The sequence below is a fragment of the Otolemur garnettii genome, unplaced genomic scaffold (assembly GCF_000181295.1).
Source record: "Otolemur garnettii isolate 467f Iridium unplaced genomic scaffold, OtoGar3 scaffold00047, whole genome shotgun sequence".
Classification (NCBI taxonomy): domain Eukaryota; kingdom Metazoa; phylum Chordata; class Mammalia; order Primates; family Galagidae; genus Otolemur; species Otolemur garnettii.
In genome coordinates, this window is record NW_003852442.1 from 6,353,868 (window position 1) to 6,377,563 (window position 23,696).

The following is a 23,696-nucleotide window of genomic DNA, read 5'->3' on the forward strand; positions in this document are numbered from 1 at the left end:
CTGGAGGTCCTATGCTTCTCTCTCGACCCTTTCATGCCAGCTCCCCTGCCCCTGGAGGTCCTATGCTTCTCTCTCAACCCTTCAATGTCAGCTCCCCTGCCCCTGGAGGTTCTATGCTTCTCTCTCACCCCTTCATGCCAGCTCCCCTGCCCCTGGAGGTCCTGCCTCTCCCTCGCTCCTTCTGTTCCAGCTCCCCTGCCCTTGGAGGTCCTATGCTTCTCTCTTGACCCTTCCATGTCAGCTCCCCTGCCCCTGGAGGTCCTGCCTCTGCTCACCTTGTGCACTGCAGCCAGGTCAGGGGCTCACAAATTCACCTTTCCTAACAGCTCTTACTTGCTTCAAATCCACAAAGGAATCTACATTTCTGACATAACCCAGTTTTAACTCCATTTAAGGGCTTCCAAGAGCCTCATCAGCCTAGCCCAGTGGTTCTTAACTGGGCCATATTATATTGTCCTGACTTGGGGGACACAAGGTACCACTGGCATCCTATAGGCAGAGACCAGGGGTGCTGCTAAACATCCCACAGGACAGCGCCTCACAACAGAATGATCCCCCCAAAACGCTGAGGTGGAGAAGCTCTGCTCTAGCCCTTTGCTACCATCCCAGCATCTGACACTGTCACGTGCTTTGATATGGGCAGGCTGACTTCCTCCCTGGCCTGGGGAAGCCACCCCCACTGCCCTCATGAGAGTGGGTGTGAGAAAGACCCCCAACTCTGGGGCTGAGTCCTGCCACATGTATCTGTGTGACACTTATGTAACCAAGCTGCACCTGGCCTCCCACCTCTGAAAAATAAAGGCAGTATCTATGTTACTTCATAACATGTGCACGGCCTGAAAGTGGGAAGTTTCTGCATATACTCTGGGCTTCCATTTAAACGGTGCTCAGCTGTGCTCCCCAGTCTCTGTACTTCCCTACCAGTTGCCAACCCTAATAAGTCTTGCAATTGAACTTTCTCTACTAAATCAGACACTTTCTCTACTAATACACTGGTTGCACTTTCCACCGCATCTCTGTTGTCCATTTGTGGCATCATTAACTTGGATTTGCAGTGATTTAATGTAACAGTTTGTCAACTTGATGATGGCACCCACCCAGCCATTCTGTTTGTCACCTTCCGTATTTAACACCCCAAGGGAGTTTTGCAGACTAGAAAGTTGATAGAATCACACAACTCTGAGGCCAAATCTGGACCTAAGTTTCAGTTGCTTTATCAATACTTGCAGTATTGTTCGAAGCACACGTAAAATGGTCTAATGGAACTCTTAGCAGGTGGCAGGAGGCTGACGAAGCTTGGCTCCTGTTACCCATCTCACTCTGGCCAAGACTCCCCACTGTCTGGTACTCTCTTCCACCTCTCTGGATAACAGAAATCATTCTCATCCTTCAAGAGCCACCTGAGGGGCTGTCCCCTTTGACACGCTGTCTCTGATCTTTCTCTTTTCTCTTTTTCTAAAGGCCTGACAGTCAAGTGCACACGATTCAAAGTTTCTAGTTCTTTGACTTGTTTTCTCTAGTAGTCCTCTCTCTCCTCCCCGGCGGAGAGGAGGTAACTGATGTAAAGGTTAGGTCTGTATCACCCATATATATACATAGTCTCTATTCCCTTTATAACACCTGGCTCAAGACCAAGCATGCGTTCAAAAGAGGCTTACTGACGGACTGGTTTATAAGAGAGTTTTCATCTCAAGAAATCTTATTTGTTTTTTAGCTCATTGTCCACATAATAGGGTAACAATATCTGGATCAAAAATCAAAGCCGCTCACCCTCCTGTTGCATGTTAGCGGCCAGCTACTTTCCCCTCCCTGTCCGTTTATATCTCTAGGCGCCAAGAATTTGTACAAAGCTGCAATCACAGTGTAGATGGAATTTGGCATCCGTCTTTTCTCACGCAATATGCTACCGTGGGCACTTTTTCATTTTGTGACAGAGCCTTCATAATTATCTTTTATTTTTTTTTAAAGGGCTACACAACACTCAAGTGTGTGGGTGTCGCATAATCTAACTGAACTGTCTCCCTTCTGTTGCTGGTGGAGGCCAATTCTGAATTTCCCCCGTTGCAGAGGACACTGTAAATCACGATGCCGCCGAGAGCCCTTACAGGGAGGGGGAAGCAGCAGTTGACTGTGCAGTGGGAAGCTTTGTACTGTAGCTTTTCTCTTCTGCTGAATTATTTCCCAGGGGTCGGATGGCTGGGACATAGGTGTGAACACATCTGCATCTTCCCGTCATCTTTATTGTCATTCCTGCTTAAGAGCACGGCAGCCGTTGGAAGAACTGCTGAAGGCAGGTGGTGGTGAGGTGGGTCTCAGAGGCTGGCGTCTTATTCTCTTATGACATGGGGCAGAAATCGCAGGCTCAGGACAGGGAGGCGATGAGGGGACGGGGTGGCTGCCCGGGAAAGAGGGCAGAAGGAGCTCCCTGGTGATGGGTCCTCTTTTTTTTTTTTTTTTTTTTTTCAGAAAAGCTGCCATCTCCTGATTCCTTTCTCTTTCCACCCCCCACATCCTTCTACTTCCAGCTGCCCTGGTCTCTTTTCTATTCTCCACTTTTCCGAGCTTTTCCTGCCCTGGAACCTGAGAACATGCATTCTCCCTACTCGGAAATGCTCCTCCCCCGGCCACGTCTTATCCCTCAACTCTCAAAATCCTACTCTGTTATTCACCACATTGCTGATTTCCCCACTGGCAAACATTTACCTTGCATTTTGCCACCAAAAGTGTGAGTTAGTGAATTCCTTTTTTTTTTTTTTTTTGGAGAGACAGAGTCTCACTTTATTGCCCTGGGTAGAGTGGTGTGGCGTCACACAGCAACCTCCAACTTCTGGGTTTAGGCGATTCTCTTGCCTCAGCCTCTCCAGTAGCTGGGATTACAGGTGCCCGCCACAACACCCGGATATGTGTTGTTGTAATTTGGCTGGGGCCGCCATCGGCATATGGGGCCGGTGCCCTACTTACTGAGCCACAGGTGCCGCCCCTTAGTGAATTCTTGTTACAGTTTTATTTTTGTCTCCTCTCCTCCAATTAGACTCGAAGCTCTATGAGGACAGGGACTCTCAGGGGTCCCCATGGCCAGATCCCCCCATCCCCTGCACAGTCCCCAGCCCTGCACACTCAGCATGTGTTTATCCAGCAGGTGGGTAGTGAATGAATGAAAGGACATTTGCGAAAATAGCCCCTGAGGGGGTGAAAGGAAGAATTACTGAAGACATAATGGTAGTGCATTTTCCAGACCACAGATGGAGAGATTTGAGTTAAAAGCAGGAAGAACTACCTGAGAGGCATGGAACTGGGTGGCTTCAAAATCAGCCTGCATCTGAGAAGAAACAGGGGGAACCTCTGTTCTCTATTGGGACAACTTAAAATATATGCGAATCTGCACATTCGCAGTTTTGAAACGAATGTGAAAACTCAGACCACCAGAAGATTCTTCTTTCCAAGAAATTTGACAGGTTTCACCCAATCTGCTCTGAAGCTGTTGCCTCAAAATCAGCCCTGCCACTCAGTTATCTTTCCATTCTCCATCTTCATTTGTGACTGGGAGAAAACTGTTTCTTTATTACGATGCCTCCGGGCAACTGAATAGCTTTGCACTTCACAATTCAGCTCTGGAAAATGAAAATGTGGGAACAGTGGCGCTGAGTCACCTCTGTGTCTCCCCAGGAACACTGAGCGTAGTGCACCCCAAGGACAAGCCTGGAGCCCCGAGCAGCAGCTGGGTCAGACCCTCAAATCATCTGGAGCCCTGCTGGCGGCTGGACTTGCCACCTGACTCCTGTATTGACATGAACACGGCCATGATCAACAGCTGCAAGGTCACAGATTATAAACCAGCATTTTCCAGGTGGTTGCAGCAGCTAGCAACTGGCCTCCCGGTTCTTGCCTCTCCTTCCACTCTCTCCACACCACCAGTGATTGTTCAAAACCCACAGCCACCACTTTGATCCTTTGGTGGCTCTCGGCCACATCCAGATTGGCATCCACGTTTCTTAGCTGGGTATATGGGGTCTCCATGTGACTCTATCTGAGCCCCGTCTCCTGCCCAGCTTTATCTCATGCCTCATGCCCCTTTCCCTCCCTGCCCCAGATGCCTCTGTCCCAATGTCTGTACTTAGAGCAGATAGCCAGATGCCCCTGGACTTGGGCCCTGTTGAGCTTTCTGGTCGTTCTCTCACCATCTGAGGCTCCTCAGTACCTGTGCACTTGACATTCCCTTCCTTGAGCACCCCCCTTCCAGTCGCTTCTCCCTCAGGGAACCTTGGCTCACACTTCACTCTTTAGAGAGGCACTGTCTGTATAGCAACGGCGTGGGCTCCAAATTCAGAATGCCTGGTTGGACACCTTTCCTACCTGTGCCATGCCCACCTGGGTGCCCTGCTTGACAACATCTCCCAGTTCACTTCCAGGAAGACATGGCCAAGGACCCAACTACTAGCCCTAGAATACAAGCAGGTGGCTGTTCCTTCTGGGACTGCCCCAAGAACAGCCCCTGATTCCTGACCCTCCCGTGCTCTCTCCCTATCTGCCAGCCAGAAGCAAAAGACCATAAGACTCAGGACAAGGGTGGAGGCACAAGACGCAAAGGCCTCGAATGTCCTTATGCAAGCCCATGCTCCAAACATCCACCCTGGGCTGTCACGGGGAATGGGTGAGAACTAAACTTCTCTGGCTTCAGACAGTCTAACAGCAACCAGCGTAACTTTAATACATTAGCTTTGGGCTCAGCGCCTATAGCTCAACTGGCTAAGGCGCCAGCCACGTACACCTAAGGTGGTGGGTTCGAATCCCCAGCCTGGACCCGCCAAACAACAATGACGGCTGCAACCAAAAAATAGCCGGGCGTTGTGGCGGGCGCCTGTGGTCCCAGCTACTTGGGAGGCGGAGGCAGGAGACTCGCTTGAGCCCAGGAGTTGGAGGTTGCTGTGAGCTGTAATGCCACGGCACTCTACCCAGGGGGACAGCTTGAGGCTCTGTCTCAAAAAAAAAAAAAAAAAAACATTAGCTTTGCACATTACTCCACCCTTGATCTTAGCCAAAAGGCCAAGAAGCGATTGCTTTGCATGTTACTCTATGATAATAATAGAGATGTTAAGAGGATTAAATGAGCAAATACATGGGAAGCGGTCACCATGAAAGCTGGTAATGCTAAGCCCCCCTATATATCTTTGCTCTCATTACTATGGCTGTTATTATCATTATCCCTGCTCTGAAGGACTGCTCCTGTTCTTTGAGAGAAAAGCAAGGGGCCAGCCTGGTGCTCTGCAGAGCAGATGACTCACCTTTTCACTTCTTGCACGTAGTCTGCGTTTCTGTCGAAGAGGTGGGTCACGGAGTCTTTGATAGCTTCATGCTTGAAAGTGGAAGCTGTTCCGAAGACAGTCACGTTGGGGACAGTAGAACACAGTTGAGCCACAGCTTGGCCCTGGACGTGAAAGACAATGACCAGTCACAATGGGAGCCACCCTTCAACAACCGGTCTTGCTGGGTGTGGAGAGGATTGCTCAGCTGGCTCCACTGAATAGGTTGGGTTGGATGTGTCTTTGTTGTAGAGGGCTGAGCGGTGCATTGTAAGACATTACCAGCCCTTCTGGTCTCTACCTACTAGATACCACCCTGCAGTGTGACGACCAAAAATGCATCCTGCAGGTCAAAAATGACCCCCAGAAAACAAAATCTCCCTTGGATGAGAACCACTGGTCTAGGTAAAAGGGACTGGAAGTCACCAACCCCAGCACCAAGACTTAACTATTATTTAACCACACAGAATTATAAACTGGCAATAATGTTACCTACTCCATAAGGATCTTGGAGGATGTCTTAGTTTAGATGAGGACCTTGAGATAAGAATTTGAATCTAAGTAATTTATTTGGGAGATGATCTCAGGAAATATCATTGCATTAAGACAGAAAAAGGCCAAGTAGTTCACTCCTATAATTCTAGCACTTTGAAAGGTTGAGGAGAGAGGATTATTGAGGCTAAAAGTTTGAGACCAACCTGAGCAATATAGCAAGACCCCAGCTATACAAAAAAACAATAAAACAGAACAAAATTGTATAAGTCAGGTATGCCTACAGTCTCAGCTACTTGGGAGGTTGAGGCAGGAGGATCACTTGACCTTGAGTTTGAGGTTGCTGTGAGCTATGATGATGCTATGGCACTCTGGCCCAGACAACAGAACAAGACCTGGTTTCAGATTTAAAAAAAAAAAAAAAAGGACAGAAAAAGAAGACACCCAGTAAAAAGTGTATCAGCCCAATATCTAGCAGTTGGAGTTCAGCCTCTTTGGGAAACTCCATAATCAAGGGTATCATATGCCTCTGAGTTATCCTAACCAACAGATGAAGAAGTTGGCGTATTCAGTCAACCAATTTCCATCTGATACTGGTGAGTGCTGATGCTGCAGTAGGAATTCCTGTGCCCATCTGGCTTGTTCTCATGGGCAACACGTCCTCCCATGGCCACACAGAGCCCTTAGTAAGCAACCTTCAGCAGGTTGAGTTGAGTGCAAAGAAGCTATGGTGCAGCTGACAGCATCTGCTCCAGGGAAGTGTTCAGGGAGGTATTATGGACCCGGGACAAAATGTGACACTAAATAGATACTCAATAAATCCTAATTATCTCCCATCCCCTTAGGAGCTGCTTATATTTAGGGCTGAGATGTGCAGACATACAAAGAAAAGGTCAACATGGGTTTTAAATATTAAATCGTCCAGGGGGAATCACAAATGCAGGAGTGGGTGATCTTCTCTAGCCGCCTTCAATGTGGTGGCACAGTTTAACTCATCGGACAAAACACTGTGATCACACGAGTTCAACCTTCCAGTAAAACCCAGTTTGCTGGTAATGAAGATGCATTCTAAAACCACGTCTTGTCTCCTTCCAGTGTCCCATCTGCCACTTTTAAAGAGGGAAATTAGTCTACCAAAATCATCTGCGATATTTTAATTTCTGCCCATCATCTTTTTCATGCTTTCATGCTGGCGGACTAAATCAGGGTGGCAGGTCAATTTACAGAAATGTTATCTTATCACCAGTGGCAATTAAAGGCAACGTTGAGAGAATGTCAGAGCTGGAAGATCGTCCAATTACCCCTTCCCCATTATTGTTTAGAGATGAGGGAAAGGAGACCCAGAAAGGTTAAGGTCACCTGGTTTTTCAGAGGCAGTTCTAGAATTCAAAGTAATGTCTCCTGGCTTCCAGTTATTGCCATTTTCTCTTATGTCATGCTGCTTATTTATTTTGACATTTAAAGCTAAGAAGACTTTAAAGCTCCTACCTGAAATAGACATGCTACTGACATGCTCCCTTGAAGGTCAACCTTCCAAAACGTGGACATGAACTTAAAACTCTTGACAGGCTATAATTCTCTGTTATTAGAATAGCTTGGATGTTTAATTTTTTTCTCCCACATTTAGATTTTATGGAACAAAGAGGGAACTATTCTTCCTAGTGAGTGAAAATAATCGCCAACCAATGGAGCAATTCTCTAAAATCCAGTGGCTTCAGATAAGCCATCATTACATCTCTGTGTCTGTAGGGCTCCATCGACCCTTCTGAGTACTGGGACAGGAAATTAGAATTAGTTCCAATGTCCTTGTAGTTCCATTCTGTCCTCTGTCCTTAGGCAAACATGACATTTACTCTGTCAACTATTTTTCAAATTTCCATTATGTACTAGTCCTGCTGTTTTATAGATGCCAGAGTGTCAGGGACGATGAGCATGTGTTAATCACTAGTCCCAAGCTGCCCAGTGTGTCCTGGACTCGCGTCTCTAGCCACCACTTTGGTGCTTGTCTCCACCTGCCTGTCCCAAAGCAACACATCAAACTCGGCTGATCCCAAGCATAAGTCAGGGGCCTCTCCAGATGGTCACTCTTTGTATTGGTTTTCTAGGAGCTTCTGTAACAAAGTTCTAAGACAATGTGGCTTAAATATCAGAAATTTCTTTTCTCGCTGTTCTGAAGGCTCAAAGTCCCAAGTGAGGGTGTGGAAAGGGTCTGTCCCGGGCATCTCTCCTTTGCTTGTACCTGGCCATCTGCTCCCTGTGTCTCCATATCATCTCTGCTCCGTGCCAACCTCTGTGTCCACACTTGCCCTTCTTATAAGGACACCAGATTAGATGAGGGACCACTAGAATGACCTCACTTGAACTTGATCACTGCTACAAAGGCCCCATTTCCAAATGCAGTCACATTATGAGGTATTGGGGATTAAGATTTCAACATATGAATTGGGAGGGATGTAATTCAGCCCATAACATTCTTCTTTCTAACCCCTGCCTCGAGGGATGGATGGCACCATTCCCTCATTAAAATCCCAGGAATCTGGGCCATCCCGACCTCCTCCCCCTCCTCCCCCCTCCCTGCATATCCAATTAGTCACCAAGCACATTCCTTCTCTCTCCTCCACATCAAACTGTCCCTTCCTATTCTGGGTCATCCTGTTTCCTCCCCTAGATCGTGACAACTCTCTTCCAGCCAGCTGGGCTGTTTCCGTGTGTCCTCCTGCATTCAGAGTGATTTTTCTCATAGCCAACACTGAAATGTTTCACTATTCATTTCAGTACTCTCCATGCCTATCACAGCTGTCAGAATAAAATGCACGCCCTGTAGTTGACCATCTACTAGTTTCAAATCAGTGTTGAGTCCATGGGATGGTGTCTTTCCGTTCTTAAGATACTTTAGTAAGGAACGTGGACTTAGCCTAGCAAACACACACAATGTAACCTAATCCCATATACCTTTATATTAATCCAAAACTAAAAATAAATATCCCCATGAGTTTTGGGAAATAAAAAGATTAGAGCCACATCTGTGTATGGATAACCCAGTGATTGTAATCTGTCGTGATCCTCTTGCCCTGTAGTGTCACAAAGCCCAAGAGTCTGTGGCTCTCCACCAATCGTAACGGTGACTGCAGACTTGTCAAAAACAGTCGGGGCATATTTGGAAGGAAACTTTGTTGTCGTTGAGGAGGATGTTAGGAGAGACGCTTTATCAACAGCGTCATCGCCCATAACTACGCACTTAACTCGCTGCCTCGATTAAACAGTTTTGTTTCTGCTTTAAGTATTTCAAATCTGATACTGACTCAGGCATCTCCATGGAGGCCAGTTTCCCCATTTTTTTTTTTTTTGAGACAGAGCCTCAAGCTGTCCCCCTGGGTAGAGTGCCGTGGCATTACAGCTCACAGCAACCTCCAACTCCTGGGCTCAAGCGAGTCTCCTGCCTCTGCCTCCCAAGTAGCTGGGACCACAGGCGCCCACCACAACGCCCGGATATTTTTTGGTTGCAGCCATCATTGTTGTTTGGCGGGACTGGGCTGGATTCAAACCCTCCACCTTCAGTGTACGTGGCTGGCGCCTTAGCCGGTTGAGCTATAGGCGCCGAGCCCCCATTTTTAAATGAAAACTTAAGACTTTCTGATCTCTGAAGTATGGAGAGTCCTCAAAGATCTAAAAGTAGACATTCCATTTGATCCTGCAATCCCACTATTGGGGATCTACCCAGAACAAAAATCATTTTAGCACATTTGAATCAGAATGCAGCTCAATTCATAATTTCCATGTCGTGGAAGCAGCCTAGATCAACCCATGGATGGATCCATAAACTAGGGTATATGTACACCATGGAATACTATTCAGCCATTAAAAAGATGGAGACTTTACAGCTTTAACCTTTACCTGGATGGAGTTGAAACACATTCCTCTTAGTAAAGTATCACAAGAATGGAAAAACAAATACCCAATGGACTCCATACTAATATGAAATCAATATATAAACAATTACATGTTCATAAGAACAATAAAACACTAATATAGTCTAGTTTGGGGGGTAGAGGGAAGTGGGAGGAAGGGCAGGACGTAGGCAGAAGGAGGGCAGGCATGAGGTGGGATATCACCTAATGTGAGGGTGTATAAAATGCCCCCCGGGTGAGGGGCTCTTCTACAAATGTAACTTTATCCTGGAAGTGAGAACAATGTAACCTAAAAATTGTACCCTCATATTAATTTGAAAAAAAATTTTTTTGAGACAGTCTTACTGTGTCACACTTGGTAGAGTGCCATGGCGTCACAGCTCACAGCAACCTCAAACTCCTGGGCTCAAGCGATTCCTTTGCCTCAGCCTCCCAGTAGCTGGGACTACAGGTGCCCACCACAATGCCCAGCTATTTTTTGTTGTGGTTGTCATGGTTGTTTAGCTGGCCCGGGCCAGGTTTGAACTCACCAGCCTTGGTGTCTGTGGCTGGCACCGTAACCACTGTGTATGGGTACGGAACCTAATTTGAAAAAATTAAAACCAGTAATAATAGTAACAAAAGAATTCCCCATCTCTGTGGTCTGGGTCCAGTTCTAAGGTTTTCGGTCACACTGCCTGGTTACTCGGTGTGTTGAAGAAAGTCTTTTTGAAGAAAAGCACCCCAAACCTTCCCCAAAGAATGCAAGTTTGACAAAAAAACAGAATTTCTGTTGCTAACTTGACCATGTTTCATCACTTTCAAAACAGAATTTCGTATATCTTTTCCAAAGATGGTTTTGAACTCTTAAACAGCTGATGGAAACCACAGACCAAAAACGTCAAAGAATGGAAAATTATGAGCAGAACAAGCTTATGAATGTACTGAGCATGTGCTCAGAGGAAACGGTGAGGTTAGGTTTTGTTTTTTTTCCCTTGCACGGAATTGGCAGTTTATTTTTTTCAATCTCCATCAAGGCCTAGGGGCACTCAAACACTCGCTAGCAAAGGCGGTTGCCACAAAATCCAGCATGCTGGATCCTTGAACCCTATTTATGCTTTTCTTACGACAATCCAAACTCCCACACTGAGGTTTCCACGTAGGGTCAGAAACACTCTTTCTTCAGATCACACAGTCACTTGCCTGCTCAACAATTCAGCTGAGTCAATCCTTGTAAGAGGAGGAAATTCAGATCCCACTGTGTGGGCTGATCCATGTGACCTGCCACCCAAGGCAGCAGAGACTGTTCTAGCGATGACTGAAAGGGAAATCCAATCGTTCTGTGTTCTCACCTCTGAGGCTCCGAGAATCAGTCAGCTTTTCTTCATCTTGTTTGTCACCGCAAAGCTGCTAACCTACACTTGACACTCCCCATGACACACGGGTGCTGAGAATGTCAATGGCAAGAAAAAACAGGGGCGCGTGACTACGGTGGCAAAGAGGGAAGGGAGACTCTGAAAAGAGCGGGATAGAAATTTTTCCATTGCTCAAGTTGTAAGTTTGGACAACTTTTTTAGAAAAATTTTATGTCATTTTAATAGCTTGGACAACTTTTTTTAAAATCCCCAAAAGCAGTGGACGTATTCTTTGGGAAAACTTTGTGGAGAGTGTCTTTTATTTTATTTTGTTATTATTATTATTTTTTATTTTTTATTTTTTTGCAGCTTTTGGCCGGGGCTGGGTTTGAACCCTCCACCTCTGGCATATGGGGCTGGCACCCTACTCCTTTGAGCCACAAGCACCGCCTGAGTGTCTTTTATTTTTTCCTCTTTTATTCATTACACAGGCCAGTGTTTTTCAGCACGAGGATCAGCAATATAGATGTCACCTGGGAACCTGTTGAAATTCAGATTCTCAGGCCCCACCCTAGACCTAGGGAACCACAGCCTCTTGGGACGGGGCTCTGCAATCTGAATTTTAACAGGCCTTCTGGGAAACTCTGATGAGGCAGAAATGAGAGAGATCAGTGTAAGCCATCCTCCTGACACACTCCTTATGATTTAGCTGAAAGCTTCCCAGGATGCTCAGAATATCTTATTTAATGTCAGAATATTTTATTTAAAACCTGGAAGAGGTCTAGCTATTAGTACACACACACACACACACACACACACACACACACACACACACACGTTCTAAGATCCCTGGGCAGTTCTAACAGGCAGCCAGTGCTGAGATCCCCTGCTCTAGGAAGGCGGCCTTCCTCTAATTTGCTCAGTATGGCCTTGTAACAATCCACTTCCTCTGTTCCTAGTGGAGGCTGATGTCCCGGACCCTGGTTTAGTACGCGGGATGCTGTGGATCACAGCATGACAGACTCAGGCTTCTGTGAATCAGCGGAGCAAGAAGAGAAAATGAACCCTCATCCCCATTAGTGGGGTTCAGAGCTCTTGCTGCGCAGAGGTGCTCACGCTTCCTGCTCCCTGGGCCACAGCTACTGTGTCCCACGTTCTCCCATCCCAGCAACTGACAGCAAAGATGGCCATTTACCCCTTTTCCTCTGTTCAGACCGCTCTGAGCTTGCTGCAGAGGTTCTGGCGTAAGAAGCGACCACAGAAAGTGGAGAGGCGTGTGAGCTGCGCAGAGCTTACAGTGTGGCAGCCAGGGTGTGGTGTGCTTTACGAATGACAGCTCCTTTGATCTTCGTCAAGACCTCCATGAGGTTGCTGCTAGTCCATTTTTGTTTCCCAGATGGGGGAACCAAGCCCAGAGAAGTTAAGGAACAGCCCAATGTCACACAGCAATAGCAGAGAGAAGATTTGAACCCATAGAGTCTGAAGGAGCAAGTGGGTCTGTTGGCTAAAAGGAGAGAAAGGAGGAGAACCATTTCTTACTGGCTGCCTGCTCTTTGCCAGGCACTGTGCTGGGCTCTTTTCACACATCACATCCCACCCTCCCAACACAATATTCCTACCATACAGATGGGCTCAGAAAAAGTAAGTGAATTTATGCAGATTTAGCTTGCCGGGAGAATTGGAAACTGAGGCTAAGAAAGTCTAAGTCTTAGCAACTGGCAGCGATGGGATTTAAACCTAAACCTCTTTGTGGCTAAGCCCGAGTTCTTTGTGGTGGTTATTGACCTCCAAGATGCTGACGTGTGCGATGACGCACAGGGTGCAGGGCAGGGCAAAGCTCCAGCTCCCACACCTGAGTCAGACCTGGACTCTTACTGGCTGACTGCCACCAAAATGAACCTAAGAATCCTCCTCTTCAGGTCAGAGATGACAGTGGCTACTCCCCGAGGTCAAGTGTGGGTCAACAGAAGTAACAGATGTGACGGGATTCCCAGGGTTGACCCAGAGCAGGTGCTCAGTAAACTGTGTTCTTCCCCACAGCCCTCCAAGAGCAGCTCCTCTGGGAAGCCTTCCCAGAGGTTCCCTGGGAGAGTTCCTATCTGCTCCTCTGTCCCCAGCCTCACTCACGTCACTGCGCAGTCATCCTTAACTCTGTGCTGTCATTCTTGCCCTTCCTTTCTCCTCCTCTGCCATCCCCTCTTCCCTCTCCCTCTCTTTAAACATTGCTTTTGTATCTCCCATTAGGCCGTAGGCTTCTTATGGGAAGGGCCATGTCGTATACCCCATATATCCACAGCATTAGGCCTACTGCACAGATCTAGGAGCTGTGGGCTGAGTGGAGGGAATAGCAAAGGAGATAGAAGTTGGGGGAACAGAGAGGGTGGCTAGGCTGGGGGAAGGATGTTTGTCTTTTCCAGAAAAGAGAAGGCCTGGAAGGAGGGTCCTCCTCCCTTCCTATAGCCCTTGGCTGCATGAGGACAAGGCCTCCCCCCACCCCGAGACACCACCTTTGGGGAACACAGTTACAACTTTACATTAGTAAGCAAGGATGTTTCTGTATATGCTGAGTGTAAACATTGTCCTGTTTTATGCTCCACCAGGTACATGGAGAGGAGAGAAGGGTAAGATGAGGGCCAGAGTGGAGGGAGGAATGTGGGAAGGACGTTAGAATCAAACAGGTGTGGACACAGAATGTCACAAAAAGCCACCAGAGTGGATGGTGGCCCTGGTTCCTCCTGAGGCGGTTTGCAGATGCTCCCCGAGCTGGGCTGAGGGGGTCCTGGACCTCCCCTTCCCTGGAACCCTCCCACCCCATGCCCATTCACAAGCAGGAGCTGGTTCCAAGATTCTGTCACCCGTGGGGACAGAGGCTCATTAAGGGATCTGTAAACAGTGACTCCTCCACTCCCAGGACTCCCACTCAGCTGGGTTGCCTGGCCGCTGGTCATCACAGGGCACCAAGGAAAGCTTCAGGGTCCAGGATGGGAGGAAGGCGGCTGTTGGTTTCTCGAAGTTTCTCCCAGAAGGTGGTCCATGATTCTGCTATAGCTGGGGTCAGCCCGGTGTCACATCCTGATGTGTCTGCTGGTAAAGCCAGCATGGTGTCTTTTCACTTGAGTTGTATGAAGAGGCAGCATCGGCGTGGCCTCGGGAAGACAGACGGTGTGAGGGCCCCTCTGTTGCAACAGGATGCTCTGCAGGCTGGGAGCTCAGACTCTGAGGGACACTGAGCCCTGATACTGCTTCTGCCACTTCAGAGATCTCCACCTTGTGTCCCTGGAGCCCCGCCCCTCAGATGGGAACCTGACCGCTGCCTGAGCTGAGGCAGCTTGGCCTTTGAGGTGGAGGACACACTTTGGAGTCAGCAGCCCAGCTACTGAGTTTGCACCCTAGCTATACCCCCAACGGGCTGTGCAACTCTGGAAGGCTGCTTCATCTCTCTGAGCCTCAGTGATCTCATCTGTAAAATGGGGAGAGGGCTGCCCGCCTTGAAGGGGGAGTTAGGTGCACACACGCAGATGGGCTATTGTTAGCATGGGGCCAAGCACACAGCAAATGCTCGGTACGTTTTAGTGCCCTGCTCTGCTTACACCGAGGACCCCACCATTCTGAGTTAGGGTCTTCAGCCTACTCATTGCAGATGAAGTAGCTTTTCCGCAGGCCCTCAGGGCTTTCTTGACTGCACAGCAGGTAATGGGTTAGAAGGATTCCATCTGCCACCATAGCCTCACAACCCTCAGCCCTACCACAGCTTTGTGGAATTAGAGACATGGGCCTGTACCCACTGGCAGGCAGAGCTGTGAGCCCTGACACCTGGAGTGTGGACATCCCTCGCTTGTCCCAAAGGCTGCTGGCCCAATGCACATGGCGACCCTGCTAATCAGCCTTCATGGAAATCATACCGAGTCTTGTGTCTCTTCTCAGCAGCACTCTCCACCTGATGGAAGCCGTGCATGCCCACAGCCTGCCACATTGCTTAAGAGCTGGACTCCTGGCCAGAGAGCAGTCCAGCCCAGCAGATGGCAAAGTCCCCTTCACAGGGCTCTAAATCAGGGAGGGTCAGAGTCACTTCCAGGCTGGCAGCCTTCCACGTGGTGCATTTGGATAAATTTCCTGCATGATTGTTGTTGCGAGGTGGGATGCCGGATTCACGTCTCCAGCCAAATTACAATTTGTACCCACAGTTCGGAGCTGAGGTTTTGATAAATGCATCTCTTTTAACCAAAAATAACAGAAAAAAAGAATTGAACTACCTCTAGGTAGGGTGATGATATAACTCAGTGTCTAATTTGGGATGCTTTTTGAGAACAAAAAGGAGATGCATCTTTTAATTTTCCTTGATCAAGAGGCATAAACTAGAAGTGTCTTGGGAAAACTGGGTTATATGGTCAGTGTAATACTAAGTCAAAATTAAGTCAGTATTAAGTCAAGAAAAGAACCAGTAACCAGGCGCGGTGGCTCACGCCTGTAATCCCAGCACTTGGGAGCCTGAGATGGGTGGATTGCCTGAGCACACAGGTTCAAGACCAGCCTGTGCCAGAGCGAGACCTCATCTCTAAAAATAGCCGGGCGTTGTGGTGGGTGCCTGTCATCCTAGCTACTTGGGAGGCTGAGGCAAGAGAATCACTTAATCTCAAGAGTTTGAGGTTGCTGTGAGCTGTGACGCCACAGCACTCTACCAGGGGCTACAAAGCGACACTCTTAAAAAATAAAAACAAAAGAACCAGTTAGGGTATCCAGGAAAGAGGAACAGGGGGTAATAGCATCAGTGTTACTTGGATTCTGACCCTTGGATATACTTTGACCGAGTCATTCTGAACTGATGGCTTTATAAAATTGAGATGGTATTACTGACCACACCAGGCTCCCATGAGTGTGAGATGGACATCAAGCACAAAGCGGGGACTGCTCTTGGCCCCAACTCCTGGTCTTTGTCTACATCCTACAAAGCCTGTGCTCTAAACACAGGGGTTTATAAACCAGCATGCAACATTTCCTTGTAGAAAGCAAATGCATTTCCTCACGATGGCTGTTTTCACAACCCATCAGGCTGCCTTCCTGCATTGCTCCAGTGCCCATCATGAAGGCACCTCATTTAACCAGGCCTCTCGACAGAATCCGGAGCCTGACCCTCGTTTCAGCACCTTCTGATGTGACCCACATGTCCTCTGAACGTGGCTGCCCTGGACAAGAACCGCTCAAACTCTCAACATGATTGCTCTGCTCCTGCCAGTCCTCAGAGATCAGACATCAGATTCTTTCTGTGACTTCAAATCCTACAGCTGAGGATTTGAACTGGGCAGGACAGAGCCCATCCCAGCTGGGAGGTGACATCAGATGCTCTTAGATCTTAGAGTGCGTTTCACCTCCAGTCCTGCAGGGAACTGAAATGCCACACGAGTCTCCAGATGGGGGTTCCCCGGGGGACACTCAGTCCTATTCATGTTACCTGCTCTTCCTCTGTGTCCTCAGAGCAGAATCCTCCCCAGAGCCCTTTGTCCTGCTGTTTTGCAGCGATGACAAATGTTCAAAGTTAACTGGCTTTCGTTGTGAATGCAACAAGGGGGGAATTATTTGATTTGTAATATTGTTTACAAAGCCATTTCTGTTACCTAGCACCAGGACTCATGCTGGGTCTTTGGTCACATGTTTATCTGCCACCCCCACCCCAAGCAGGGCACTTGGGAAGTGCTCCTAAGACTGGAGGCACATGAATGAATGAATGAACGAATGATAATCTCTGCACGCTTCTTCCCTTCTTTGACATCATAGTAAAGCAACATGGTATCATTTCATTTTACGTGTTCACATGCCATGTACCATGGTCAATGTGCCATGTACTGTGTGCCTAATTTTTTTTATAGTTAGAGATTTTTTTCCATTCTTTTTTTTAAATTTAAGATTAATACGGGAGTACAAACCATTAGGTTATATAATTTACACGACAAGTAAAGATCATATACGCTGCACCCAGGGAGTGTGCCTTATATCCACGCATTGTACCCACCGGGTGGGGAGCTACTGAACCCCCCTCCTCAGATCCTCCCTTCTTGAGTTTAACTGAGATTTTCTCTTCTATGGGTTTGGGGTTGTTCATCTCCTAGCTTCCAATCAGTTTATGCTTGTTTTCCCAATTTTGTAGTACTTAAGAAAATGTTCTCCAGAGCCATCTAGGGTATTACAAAGGATTCAAAACTGTCACCTTTTTTTAAGAGCTGAATAGTATTCCATGGTATACATATACCACAGTTTATTATCCAGTCTGTGTTGATGGGCATTTGGCACAAGGCTGTAGGGACATAAAGTGGCATGTTCTGGAGATAAGTCACCTGCACCAATACCCCTCATTCTATTTTCGAGCTGACTGGAGTTGAGCAACTCACATAGCATTGAGAATATTAGTTTCTGCACACGTGCATGGGGCCCTCCTCAAGGCAGGGGCAAGGAATGGAGGAGGTGACCCCCATGAAGGCTTGACACCCTCCCTGGTACCAGCTAAGATTAGCAGTGAGGACTTTGGTGTTTCTTGCTTCTCCAACAACCTCCTGGGCCACCCGATCCCACACGGAGGGGCCAAGAAGGAAAAAAATGGGGGGCATCGAAAGCCCAGATTTGGAGATTAAGACTTACAAACTTCTTGGACCATCCACTCACACCTCCTCTCCTACCTGACCCAAGAGGAGCTTCCTGACTCAGCTTCCTTTGTCTTATTTCCGGGAAGAAAACTAATGAGATGGAGATGTGCAACTAATTGCCTCCCGAGTTAGCCCGCTCTGTTTTGAAGCCACACTAGTGGTTTAGAACAGTGGTTCTCAACCTGTGGGTCGCAACCCCTTTGGGGGGTCAAATAACCCTTTCACAGGGTCGCCTAAGACCATCCTGCACATCAGATATTTACATTATGATTCATAACAGTAGAAAAATTACAGTGATGAAGTAGCAACGAAAATAATTTTATGGTGGGGGTCACCACAACGTGAGGAACTGTATTAAAGGGTCGTGGCACTAGGAAGGTTGAGAACCGCTAGTTTAGAAGGTCTTAATTATATTGTGCCGTAGGTAGCCTCCTGCAAAGTCTGCTCCTAGGAAGCACAGCACACAAACGGTACCCTCTTGTGTCTCTCACCCCTTCTGTGTGTATTTCCGACATCGCTCCAGAATCCTCTTCCCCTTCTGTTTCACCCCTTCCACTCTTCTCTTTGACATGTGACTATATCCAGGAGACAGTGTGGCCTGGAAGGTGGCAATGTTCTTAACTGTGTCCCAGCGGGACCATCTCCCCCTACTCAAACATCAGCTATTCTAGTTATTTCTGTGTTCACAGCTTCTGTGTAAGAGAATTTTGGATAGCATCCTTGAACAGATCAAAAAGACTAAAATAACACTAAAAAAAGTAGACAGGATTACATCGCCATTCACAACTATAGCATAACAGTATTTCTGTCTCTCCAAAGGCACGGACAGTCATCTTACTGTCTCCCTGATTTTGCCTCTTGACTTTAGAACTGCATAGTGGCCTGACCAGGCTCTTTTAATGTATATGCATAAGACAAGTTTCTTGCTTGATCTAGTGAACCAAGGTGATCTTCCTTGGGAGAAGCTTCAACGTAGGTTTCTCCTGTTACTCACAGCAAGGGGTATTTTGTGCTATGCTGCATTTTCAGGCTCCATCATGTCTGTGCTCTGACCAGTAGGTAGGTCCTGTATGCTCAGTTGTACCAAGAGTCAAATGCGCACGCACATGGGTTAAAGAAGGGTGATCCGCTCCACCAAGCTTTCGAGGTGGTGGCACAGAATGAGGACAGCGCATTTAAAGAATCGTGGATGGATATGGTAGACGCAGGGGAGACCAAGGAGGAGGGGGTTGGTTTGGGTTTCACCTCCCTGCCTCCTTCCACACACCTGTTGCTTTTGGCCACTAAATATTTACAGGTCACAATCAACAGAAGAAGCAAAGGAGATCACTCTGAGTTTCAGAGTCTTGTCTTTTCTTTTTCTTTCTTTTCTTTCTCTTTTCCTTCCCCTTTCTCCTTTCCCCTTTCTCCGTCCTTCCTTCCTCATTCTCAAAAAGCTTTTGGCCTAATTAAAAGCAATTACATCCCAAGCATGGCAGAAACTCTGAACACAAGCTCTTCTGATGCATTTCAACTTCAGAGGATGGAACACTATGTTTCGCAGTGGAAAGATGTACTCTAAAACCTGCCAAGTTCTTTTGCAATTTTTTTTCTTTTTTTTTTGGCCAGGCCTGGGTTTGAACCCACCATCTCCAGTATATGGGGCCGGAGCCCTACTCCTTTGAGCCACAGGCACCGCCCCCTGCCAAGTTCTTTTGTAAAGTATTATGAAAGCAACACAGGTTCATGCCATTGTAAAGAATGAAATTTGGAAAATATAGAAAACTATAAAAATGTCAGTAGCAATGCCCTCTCTTGGAAATAATCACTCTACATAATTTGGCTCAGATCATTCCTGTAGTTTTCCAATACATATTATCAATATTTGGTTACCCACAGAATTGGAATCACAGTCAATGTACCACTGTGTACCCTGATTATTTTCTTCTTTAGAAGCTTATATTGGAAGCAATTTTTTCTTTTTGAAACAGTTTCACTATGTTGCCCTGGGTAGAGTGCTGTGGCATCACAGCTCACAGCAACCTCAAACTCTTGGGCTTAAGCAATTCTACTGCTTCAGCCTCCCAAGTAGCTGGGACTACAGGTGCCCGCCTCAATGCGTGGCTATTTTGCTTGTTGGCATTTGTTATTGTTGTTTAGCTGGCCCAGGCCGGGTTCAAACTCACCACCCTCCGTGTATGTGGCTGGCACTGTAACCACTGTGCTACGGGCGCCGAGCCTATTGTGAGCATTTTTGTAAGTCATGAGAAACTCTTTAACACCATCACTTTGGATGACTTTGGAACATTCTGTTGCATGGATTTACTATAATCCCTTTTAACCAATTTCTGTCTTACAGAAAATTATAGTGTTATGCTACTATAAATCATATTTCAAGGAACTTAACATCACTGGATATAAATCTTTGATTATAACTTTCAGAAGACAGAGTTTAAATCTGCCTTAACTGCCACTGTCTCCCCTGTGTCTAGCACATGGCTGGGCGAATGTAGATACTCAGTGTTTGCACAGAGCCTTTATGTTTGACTAACTCTGATTATGTCTTCAGAAGATAAGGCCAGTAGTTACGGTTGTCTTTGGATTTTGTATGGTGACCCTACCAGTCTGAAATTCTGAAACCAAAGAGCTCAGTGAAGGTTCTAAAGAGGGGAATAGCAGTCTCTGTGCCCCACAGAGAGATCAAGGAGAATCTGCTGAGGGCTTTTTCTGCTTTGAAAAGTACATTTTGGTAGTTGGAAATCCAGCACGGTCACTGGCTTCTTAATGGCTGACAAGCTGTTTTAAGTAAGGAAACTGTGTCTACATGTCGCTCCCAGTTTGATGATAATGTCCTCGTTGACTAATTCCACGTACTGAGTGTTTTCTCCCTTGTGTAATTAAAAGCCTCGTTATCATTACACAGAGTAGGTGAAGTTCATCCGTTTAATTTGATTCCACGTTGCCAAGCGGCCACTCCATCCGAGACCCTGTGCTTTGTCCTGCAAGCACAGAGAGGCCTGAGACCCCCTCTGACTTCAGGAAGACCCACCTAGCATGGGAAGGGCATTCCTGGCATATCAGGCAGTTTCTACACAGCTGCAGAGTAGACGGGTGTGTGGATGCCTCTGGAAATGACAGTGTTAGCAAGATGATATCACAGGGTATGTAGAGGTAGGAGAGCAGGGAAGCGTTCCAAGAGGAGGTGACATTGAGATAATGAGTAGAAATTGTCCGGGAAGAGAAAGAAGGGACACTCACCAAGGTTCTCAGGCTGGAAAGTGCAGAAGGGAAACCAGGATATGCCTGGCTGGGCGTGAAAAGGTTGGCGGGAGAAGGGAACAGAGAAGGATGCTTATGTTAGTCTTTGACTGATTATTGAAGACTTGCTCAGAGGATTTGGGATTCCCCCAGATTGGCCCTAAGGTCAAATTTGCATGCAGGTAGCTTATCTGGGAATGGATCACTTACAGACTGATGAAGGAGAAGGGTGAGGATGGGGGAGAAGGAGGAAGGCCTATGGGGTGGCTCCCCCACAGTGAGCGACAGAGCTCAGTTCTAGTGGGGACCCTCTGAGAGATTACACAGAACACACTGAATGACTCTCCCACTGACCAGGAGAAAGCTGAGGAAGTCTACTCCCAATTCTCCTCCCGCACTTGCTGAGCCGAGCTCCAGGGGGCGCTGCACCCTGCCCCAAGCACATTGCACGTCAAGGGAAAGAACCTGGTAGAGCGGCAAAGTCCCCCCAGCTTGAGCTGCAACTGTCTGCACTGACCTTGGGGCGGGGATCTGGGTGTGTCTGCTGCAAAGCCCCCGATGGCCCTCGGGCCAGATCTCAGCAAGCACACTGGTGACTGGGGGAGGATAAGAACCCTGTTGCAGTGACTTCATCCTATCAGCAATTCCTGCCTGGGGTGTTCCCCTTCCTGCAGCCCCCGGTATGCCGCTTCCTCGCTTTTCAATAACCGCCTCCTTGCCTTGCTTCAGCGTCACCCCCTCAGTGAGGACATCTTTAATGATGTCATCTATACCAGCTCTCTCTTCCCGACCTCTGACAGTACCTTTGTCCCTTCCCTCATCATTAAAGAGGGCACCAAAAAAAATGTACGCACATTTTAAGAAAGGAAAAAACCACATTAAAATTGTAATACATTTGGCTTCTGCAATTACAAGACGTACATGTATGAGACGTACATGTATAAGACAACAAGTGTTATTGGTACATACTGAGTAGTACAATTTTAATAGTTTATTCCCCTCTTAAAATGTGTTGACATTTTTTGGGCACCCTCTGTATATATAGGCACACACATATATAGTTATCATACATGTGTATATTAATATGTATGTGTGTATATATAGTCATTGCTTGGTATCCATGGCAAATTAATTCTAAGACTCACTGTGGATACCGAAATCTACCATGCTCAATTCCCTGATATAAAATGGCATGTTTGCATATAATCTCTACACAGCTGTCTGTATACTTTATTTTTTAATTTTTTTTTTTTTGCAGTTTTGGCCAGGGTTGGGTTTGAACCCGCCACCTCCAGCATATGGGCCAGTACCCTACTCCTTTGAGCCACAGGCGCTGCCCTTAAGTTTTTAATTTTTAAAACATTTTTATTGTTTCAGGTTAATTTGAGGGTACAAAGAATTAGGTTACAATGCTTGCGTTTGTTAAGTAGAGTCCCTCTTATATTTATGTCCTGCCCCCCAAGATTGTGCCATATACCCTAACATTGTGCCCGTTAAGTGGGAGCACACCTAGCCCCTTTCCTCCTCCCCTCTCCCCACTCCCTCATCCTCCTGCTCCCCACCTTGAATTGATTTGAGTTTTCTCTGATGTAGCTGTGTATTAGATCATCTACTGGCTTCTTATTAGTATCGAGTCCATTGGATTCTTGCTTCTCCATTCTGGTGATACTTTACTAGGAAGAATGTGTTTCAGCTCCCTCCAGGTTAATACAAAGGATGTAAAGTCTCCTGTACAGCTTAAATCACCTCTAGTTACTTCTAATACTGCACACAATGGAGATGCTACGTAAATAGGTGTTAGGCTGCATTATTGAGGGAATAACGGCAAGATAAAAAGTCAGGTCGTGCTCAGTATAGACGCAACTGTGCATTTGTTTTAGAATATATTTGACCCACGGTTGATGGAATCCGTGGACACAAAGGGCTGCTGTGTCTATGTACACACACTCACTCCTACTCACATATATATAACACTATACATACTTGTTTGCTAGTGGCTGTGCACGTCTCTCCCTTCCACGTGGTATCTGAGGATAGCACCTACTGTATACCATGGTGTTCCATTCACCTAGCACGCTAGCATGCTGGGTGGCATGTGTTAAGCGTTCAGTAAAGGTCTGCTGAGTAATCAGATAAGGTGGACCACCCGCCCCCAGTGCTTTTGGAAAGAGGAAGGCAGAGGCAGGCTCACCTTCTAAAGGGACCACCTGCAAGGGCCCAGGCCTCCAGGGGTCTCTCCACAGTGTGGGCCCCTGGGGCTGGGGGAGAACTCTGAGTGACAGGGGTCAGACCTGCCTCTGCTCCGCTCTGCAAGGGGAGTCCAGGCCTCGGCACTGAACCCAGAGCGTTTTCCTCTAGAGAACAGGGATCCTTTTAGTTGCTCCTCTTGAGGCTTAAAATATTTGCGGTCCTTAATGCATTCCTGACTGGACGTGTCTCCTAATCACCTCAAATCTGGGCTTTCAGACTCACTAGTGGAATTAATTCCCTGGAAGGTTTAGAACTTTCTGTGGGAGAACTCCAGGTCCCTGGAAGGAAGAGTGGGCAGACATAACAGTATGCGTTTGCTAAATGTAGCAGCCCCACTGGGGCGGCCTTCTGTTTGGACTCTGGAGATAGGGGGCGTAACATGCCACCTTTCTGAGCCCAGGCATCTTGGGACACACCCACCACCTGGCCGGCCCCATGAGCATCACTCCTGCCTTCCCACTGCCCAGCGGGCTTCTCAGAGGCCAGCATGACCCTATACACCATCCAAAACGACAGCTTGTGGCAATGTCACTTCAATAC

The 23,696-nt window shown here is 47.3% G+C and overlaps 1 protein-coding gene across 1 annotated transcript in view; it reads right to left on the minus strand.

Annotated features, from left to right (window-relative positions):
* The window catches only part of VAT1L (vesicle amine transport 1 like), a 150,574-nt gene that overhangs the window by 80,361 nt on the left and 46,517 nt on the right, over positions 1-23,696 (minus strand). Inside the window, exon 4 of the mRNA XM_003791311.3 lies at positions 5,283-5,425. Coding sequence (XP_003791359.1) covers positions 5,283-5,425 — 143 coding nt within the window. The remainder of the gene's footprint in view (positions 1-5,282; positions 5,426-23,696) is intronic.